This window comes from Henckelia pumila, chromosome 3 (genome assembly GCF_033568475.1).
Source record: "Henckelia pumila isolate YLH828 chromosome 3, ASM3356847v2, whole genome shotgun sequence".
Taxonomy (NCBI): Eukaryota; Viridiplantae; Streptophyta; class Magnoliopsida; order Lamiales; family Gesneriaceae; genus Henckelia; species Henckelia pumila.
Window position 1 is genome coordinate 197,006,268 of NC_133122.1, and position 7,660 is coordinate 197,013,927.

A 7,660-nucleotide genomic window follows, 5' to 3' on the forward strand; every position below is an offset into this window, starting at 1 on the left:
ACCAACTATTACGTTATACTGCATCATCCAAAAAAAACTTATAAATGTATATGTCCAAATTAACAAAAAAATTAACAAAAAAACCATAATAATACCTCAAAACCATTTTAGAATTGAAATAACAAGTATTATACTAAAAGTTTAAGAATTCAAAAAACAATAATAATATTTTAATAATTTGATGATATGCTTAAAATATATTGAGGACGATCTATATGATAAAAAAATTGCATATAATATATATTATGAGATAATTTATGTTAAAAAAAAAAAAGAGGCTTGGACCTGGGCCTTGGAAAGAATGGATGATAAAAGCCCATTTTTCGTTGAAGCAAATTTTAAAGAAGAAGATTTATATTTAGGGAGTGTTTGCAATCACTAAAAAAAAAGTGATTGTTAGTTTTTGGCTTAAAAATTATTTTTGTGTGTTTTTTAAACCTAGATTATGTGTTAGTTTATGCTTAACTTAATTGAAATCTAAAAGCTAGTCATGTGGTGATTATGATTCTCCAAAAGTGATTCTAATAAAAAGGTCATTGCTTAAATCATTCTGATCACTTATTTATCAAACACTACCCAACTTTAATTTTTAGATTTTCACATTTGTTTTCAAACACTACCAACTTTTGATTTTTTTGAACTTTTTTATAATCTATAAATTAATCACTTCTACAAAATCACAATCTATTTCAAACACTCCTTTAAACGAATTAGGGCTTTGAGGCCGCGCACCCGATTTGGCTGAGGAAAAACATAGCAACACCTAACAAGTAACAACGCATCTCTTGAGACCACCAACTACGGAAAAAAGTTAGAAACACCTACAAGCTATTTTACAACGCTTAATATTAGGTTATATCTATTTTTTTTTAAAAAAAAATTAAATGTTAGGTTATATCAAATATCATACCCATATAAAATTATTTTTACTAAGTCATACATAAATATTTTTAAACTAAAATATTTTGGATGTATTTATTGTATTTGTCTATATAAAAAATTTCAAAGAACTCTATCCAATCGATATAAAATATATTTCAACACAACTCTATATGTCCAAAAATGATCATATGTAATGTGAATATATTAACATGTGACCCAACTATTGACGGTCCAAAAGTTAGCTCAAGAAAAAATAATTGTTTTTATCTATATAAATAAAAATCCATATATAAATCTTGTATGCAAGTTGGCACAGCGCTTTCGCAATCTTGCTCATCTGGTCTGCCCGGTCAAATCAGCTCTTCTGCCTGTGTATCCCATGCCCGGTGCCGTTGATCTGTCTGATGGGAGAGATCCACCAATTCCTTTATTTCAATATGTTGGAAATGTTATTTTTTTTTTTAAAAAAAAACTTTTCAATATGATTTATCTGAATAACATAATATCGTGGATTATTACTACATCAATTCATGGGCTTACCAAGTATACCCACGACGAGTTCCACGTCACGTCATTTGAAAACAAACAAAAGGAAAATACGTCGCCGGTTTTTTAACTTTATGTTATCATATAATATTATATTTTATCACATTCCGGAAAAATCACTGTTCTATAAGAAAGTAACGTGTGAAAAAAAAAAAGGACAGATTTGTGGTTTTCCAAGCATCAAACTACACGTGGCAGTCTCCTATCACAGGTGTAGGCTTTCCGCACCGCCACATTTCACCCCTTCCTTTGAAGTCACCAAATAAAATGATGAGATTTCGCATTTCCAGAGCTTCATTCCGAAACTTAAATCTATTATTTCATCGTTGATCTTGTTTTTTTACGCAAGCTATGGCAGCCATGTTTACAGTCAAGAACACTCTCCTCAACTTTTCAAAGTCTCTATCTCACAACAATCCTTCGTTTCAGCTGAGTTCTAAAGTCTCTACGGTTTGCTTCGCTTCTAATTCACAGGTAATTAAACTTGATGCATTACTTGATTACAAGACGTGTTTTTTTACGTTTTATATTTTAATTATTTGGTGATTTCAGGCACGTAATGCTGCTAACGATGGCGGCAGGAGAGAGTACAGTGGGTACAATGCCGGCGAGGCCGTGAACGAAACGGTGGACAAAACCAAGGAGAAGACCGGCGAAGTGAAGGAAAATGTGAAGGATAACGCGGAGTCCATGAAGGAGAAGACCGGCGACGCGGCGGCGAAGGTGGCGGGGAAGACGAGGGAAGCTAAAGACAGAGCGGCGGATTCGGCTGAGGATATGAAGGAGAAGAGCAAGGAAGAAATAGGTTCCATGGCCGACAAGACCAAAGAGTACGCGCACGATGCGACGGAGAAGACAAAAGACACTGCCGGGTCCGCGAGAGAGAAGACGAAAGGCGCGGCGGAGACGGTGGCGGATACGGCCCAGAGCCTAAGCGAGAAGACGAAGGAGACTGTGCAGGGAGCTTGGGGGGTGGCGAAAGACGCCTCGCAGAAGATTAAGGAGACGGTGGTGGGGAAATCCGGTGAAGCGGATGATTACGTCGAAGAACACGTGAAGAAGCCGGCGGCGGAGGCTAAGGATAAGGTCATGGATGGAGATGCCGGGGATTCGAGGCGGCGGCAATAAAAGCTTCTGTTGGTTTTAATTTAATTTCTTCTATTACTGGAATAAAGTTTTTGATCTCTCCCTCATGATACAAAATATATATGTTGGGTGTATGAATCAAATAATTTGTATTTTGATAATTTCGATACAACGGTTAATTTTGCTAATTTTATGTTGGAGTTGCATTTAGATGACAAGTAGCATTATTCCGGAATATTTCAGAAGAGTATGAAGAAAGTTGTGCAAATTGTGTCAATTAAATATTAGTGGAATCAACATTAGTAATAGTATATATCTTAAAGTTCGCTGAGAGCCACGTGAAAACCCTATCATTTTTTCTTCTTCGCCACACCTGGCATGTTCAGTATTTTTTAATTTTACGGTTACGAAATATATCTACTTACTTGAAGGGTCTCGACTCTCGACTAGTCATCGGATATATATATATATATACAAACAAATTCATACAAAAACAGAAAAATGATTGTACCGAGCATTGAGACAAGTGTGTGTGTCACTATATGATCATCATCATTTCAGTCGATTTATTTCACAAAGCATTGTGATGGGTCATTATAAGATGCATGAGCTTTATATGAAGCTTTTACATATCAATATATAGTTTAGACATTTTATCAGAGACGGAAGTAGGATTTTCATGTTAGAGGGTTAATTTTTATTTGAAAAAGATTATGAATAGGGATAGGGTACTACAACTTATGTATATGATAATATTTTATTATTTTCGTTTATATATATTTTAACTTACTCAATGTTTAAAAAATAGAATTTGAATATCATTCATACTAATAATGACACCAAATTTTAATATATCAATGTCTTAAATATGATAATATAAATATTTTATAAATCTAACGATGAACCTTTTTAGTAAGTAAATTATATTTTATAAAAAAAAATTCATGAAAAATGAAGGAGATAATGAATTATTTTTTATGCTTAAAATATAATGAATATATATATAATTATAGATTTATAAACATAATGCTACTTCCTACTCAATTATCATATACAAAATGTCCAATTAATCGGAAGTTCATAAAATGATCAATGAATATACAAATTTAAAATATCAAATAAATTGAAATAAAGTCAATATATATCAATCAATAAATTAAAAGGTCCAAAGCACAAATTATTAAATATATAAAACTAATCACACACACACATATATATATTTAAACTGTATGGCTTGGACTACACTGAGTTGAAGCCCAAACCTAGCACCATGTAGGTTCGTCTTTGCTGCTTATGTATATCAATAACTTAATTAGTATTTATTATTGCTAAAAAAAAGATTATTTATGATAAAACTCTCGATTTAACATGCTATCTGTAAGGCCACTGTATTGATATACATCTAACGATTTACTAATAGACCTTACATGTATTGATAAATGATCATCCTTAGATCTCTCATGGAGATAATGTCCGATAGCATGAAATATTCTCATGGTTTGGCCTTGAAGATTGAACCTTTTCATTCCTAATAATTATTAGGATTGAATGGAGTGGAGACATGTTTGACACGGCCACAATTTTAGGCAAATTTTAGTTTCACACACTTCTCGTGATGGTATAATTTGAAGCCCTTTAATGGGTCAACTACAAGCTTATTGGCCAACAAATATGGTAACATGGCTTGGCTTGGCAATGATCGACACTTACGTTACGAGACGTGTGCAATTTCTTTGGTTGACTTCAAATTAATGTGCTTAAGTTTACTTCAATTACTCTTTACCAATTTGATGCAAGTAATTGGAAAATCGGGGCCAAAATTTATCGGACACGGTTACTCAATTAACTTGGGTCGTGTTAGGTAGAAAGTTTTACTTTTACCTGGCTCGGTCGACCACCTCAAGACAAATTACCCATAAATTACTCACGCGTGATGTTGTTGTAAGAAAACTTTTCGAATCAGAATCAGTATGCACGCAGCAGCAACAGATAGCGAGCCGAGAGTTTGACTCTCTATCTTTAAGACAAATTTGCCCGCCTAGGTGCTAACGGGATTGATCAAACTGTCTCCCAAGATAGAACACTATTATCAACTTCGATTAGTAGCACAACAAAATCGAAGAACTTTGAATGCTTAAGAAACTCATATGAGAGCCTCAAGGAGTCGCATCACTTCAGACGCAATGATTCTGGCCGAAGAGATGCACACATTCGGCTGAAGAAACATACTGTTATTTCATCCAAAAATTAAATATGTGTCAAAGCCAGCCACGTCCACGTCCGGTCCGGTCCGTGCCGAGCCGACCGGACGGCGGCGGCGCGCGCGCGGTCATTTATTTGAACCTAGCATAGTCTAAGTCTGCTCTCCTTAACAAACATGGGTACCCCTTGATTCAATAATCGTATTTTCATGTATATCATGAATCACTGACTTGTGCACTAGGAATCTATATGCACTATTGTTGTTTGCATATCCAATAAAGATGCAATTCACTGTCTTAGGTCCAATATATACTTGTTTTGGCTTTGGTATTTCTACTTTATCCAAACACTCCCACACTTTCAAGTATTTGTATGAAGGTTTGTGACCTTTCCATAATTCGTTAGGAGATTCATTCTTACTTTTGTGTGGTATTTTTTTAAGAATATGGTTTGCTGAAAGGATTGCTTCCCCCCACAAGTTTTGGGGTAATCCAGAACTTATCAGCATGACATTCATCATCTCCTTAAAGGTACGGTTTTTCCTTTCTGCGACACCATTAGATTATGGTGAATATGGAGCAGTTGTTTGATGAATAATGTCAGACTCATTGCAAAATTCTTCAAACGGAGCTACATATTCGCCTCCTCTACCACTACAAATCTTTTTGATTCGTTTGCCTAATTGATTTTCAACTTTAGTTTTATAGGTATTAAACACTTCAAGAATCAAGAGCTTCGTCTTTGCTTCTTAAAAGAAACACATAATAGAATCTTGTGCAATCATCAATGAATGTAATAAAATATTTTTTCCACCTCTAGTTTGTACAAACTTTAAATCAAAAACTTCAGTATGAATTAGTTCTAGAGATATTGTACTTCTTTCCATTGTGTGAAAATATACTTAAGTTAATTTAGCTTCAACACATACTTCACATTTGTAATTTGAATCAATCTTAGTCATTGGAATAAGATTTAACTTTTCGAGTTTCCTCAAAGTGTTGAAGTTAACATGTCCTAATCTAGTATGTCATAAATTAGAACATTCAACCAAATAATTCAAAGTATTAACTTTATTACTTTCAAACTTAGAAGTATATTCATTACATTCATTTTGAACAGTCCATTTTCTATATATAATTTTCCTAGGAACTGTCCATTTTTCATGATTACAACTTTACCGGCTTCAAAAACTATTCTAAATCCGGCTTTAAGAAGCCTAGAACCTGATACAAGATTCTTCCTTATGTCCGGAACATGAATGACATTAATAAGAGTAAGCTCCTTTCCTGAAGTCATCTTTATCACCACTTTGCCTAAGCCAACGATGTTAGAAGTCACATTGTTATCCATATAGAGCAGTCTTTCACTTATAGGAGTATACTTCGAGAATAACTCCTTGTCAGCACACACATGTCGCGTCGCTCCAGTGTCGATAAACCATTCTCTAGGATTATCAACCATGTTAGCCTCGAAGACTACTACTGACAGATCTAACTCAGACAAGTCATCAGGCACTGATATGTTTTGGACAACATTTGTCTGGTACTGATTGTTCTTCTTTGGTAAGCGACAATCCTTGGCTTTGTGGTTTGTCTTGCCACAGTTCCAACAGGTTCCTTTCCACTTTTTGTTCTTTCCTTGCTTCACATTTTTCCGGACTGCTTTCTTTTCTTCGTAGCGTTCGGCTCCACCAAGTTTTCCTTTGCTTCCATCGGCATCTTACCAGCTTTGTTCTCCTCTTTGCGATTGTCTTCCTCAATTCGCAGCCTGACGATCAAGTCCTCGAACCCCATTTCTTTGCGTTTATGCTTCAAATAATTTTTGAATTCCTTCCATAAAGGCGACAGCCTTTCAATCAACGCAACAACTTGGATAGACTCACTGATCATCATCACTTCGGCCATTATATCATGGAGGATGATTTGGAATTGTTTCACTTGGCTGATCACTGTCTTGGTATCAACCATTTTGAACTCGATAAACTTTCCGACTACAAACTTCTTTGTGCCAGCATCCTCTGTCTTGTACTTCTTCTCCAAGGATTCCCAGATTTTCTTAGCAGTATTGGTTGCAAAATATACGTTGTACAGCGTATTATCCAACCCATTCAATATGTAGTTCCGACACAGAAAGTTACTGTGAGACCATGCGTCATAAGCAGACCTTGCCTGTGCATCTGCATTGTCTACCGGTATAGCAGCATCCTCCTTCAAGTACCTCACAAGGTGAAGTGTTGTGAGGTAAAACAACATTTTCTGTTGTCATGTCTTGAAAGCAGTACCAGAGAACTTATCTGGTTTCTCGGCATGCGCAAAAGAAGCAGCAGGGGCCATGACAACAGGCGGCATAACAAGGGGTGGCGTAACAGGGGGCGGCGTGACACTGACCGATGGATCAGTAGCCATGGTAAAAGAAAATTTGTCTTAAACTTGTAAGAAAACTTTTCGAATCAGAATCAGTATGCATGCAGCAGCAACAGATAGCGAGCCGAGAGTTTGACTCTCTATCTTTAAGACAAATTTGCCCGCCTAGGTGCTAACGGGATTGATCAAACTGTATCCCAAGATAGAATGCTATTATCAACTTCGATTAGTAGCATAACAAAATCGAAGAACTTTGAACACTTCAAAGTGCTTAAGAAACTTGTATGAGAGTATGCAGATGAAGAAGAGAATGAGAAATGAGCGAGTGAAAATAGATTCAAACGTGAGGTATATATAGGCGCTAGACGGCTGCATCAAGGAGTCGCATCACTTCAGGCGCACTGGTTCAGTCGAAGGGACGCAATGATTCTGGCCGAAGAGATGCACACATTCGGCTGAAGAAACACACTGGTTCGGAATGGACACAACTCTTCAAACATGAAATTTAATCTATTTATTTTATTTACGAAAACAAAACAAAATAAATAAATTGTTATTTCATCCAAAAATTAAATATGTGT

The 7,660-nt window shown here is 35.6% G+C and overlaps 2 protein-coding genes across 3 annotated transcripts; one reads left to right on the forward strand and one right to left on the reverse strand.

Moving 5' to 3' along the window:
* Positions 1-1,752: 1,752 nt before the first annotated feature.
* LOC140893346 (uncharacterized) lies at positions 1,753-2,674 on the forward strand. Of its 2 annotated transcripts, XM_073302402.1 has the most exons (3): positions 1,753-1,902; positions 1,981-2,097; positions 2,152-2,674. In XM_073302402.1, the coding sequence occupies exons 1-3, from the start codon at positions 1,780-1,782 to the stop codon at positions 2,554-2,556; spliced, it is 645 nt and encodes a 214-aa protein (XP_073158503.1). In that variant the 5' UTR covers positions 1,753-1,779; the 3' UTR covers positions 2,557-2,674. The 2 variants fall into 2 exon arrangements, with proteins under 2 accessions (XP_073158503.1, XP_073158502.1); XM_073302401.1 differs by having other exon boundaries at positions 1,981-2,674.
* Positions 2,675-6,359: 3,685 nt separating this feature from the next.
* Positions 6,360-6,968, reverse strand: LOC140890310 (uncharacterized). Its single transcript, XM_073298071.1, has one exon. The coding sequence runs from the start codon at positions 6,966-6,968 to the stop codon at positions 6,360-6,362; it is 609 nt and encodes a 202-aa protein (XP_073154172.1).
* Between the last annotated feature and the right edge of the window lie 692 nt (positions 6,969-7,660).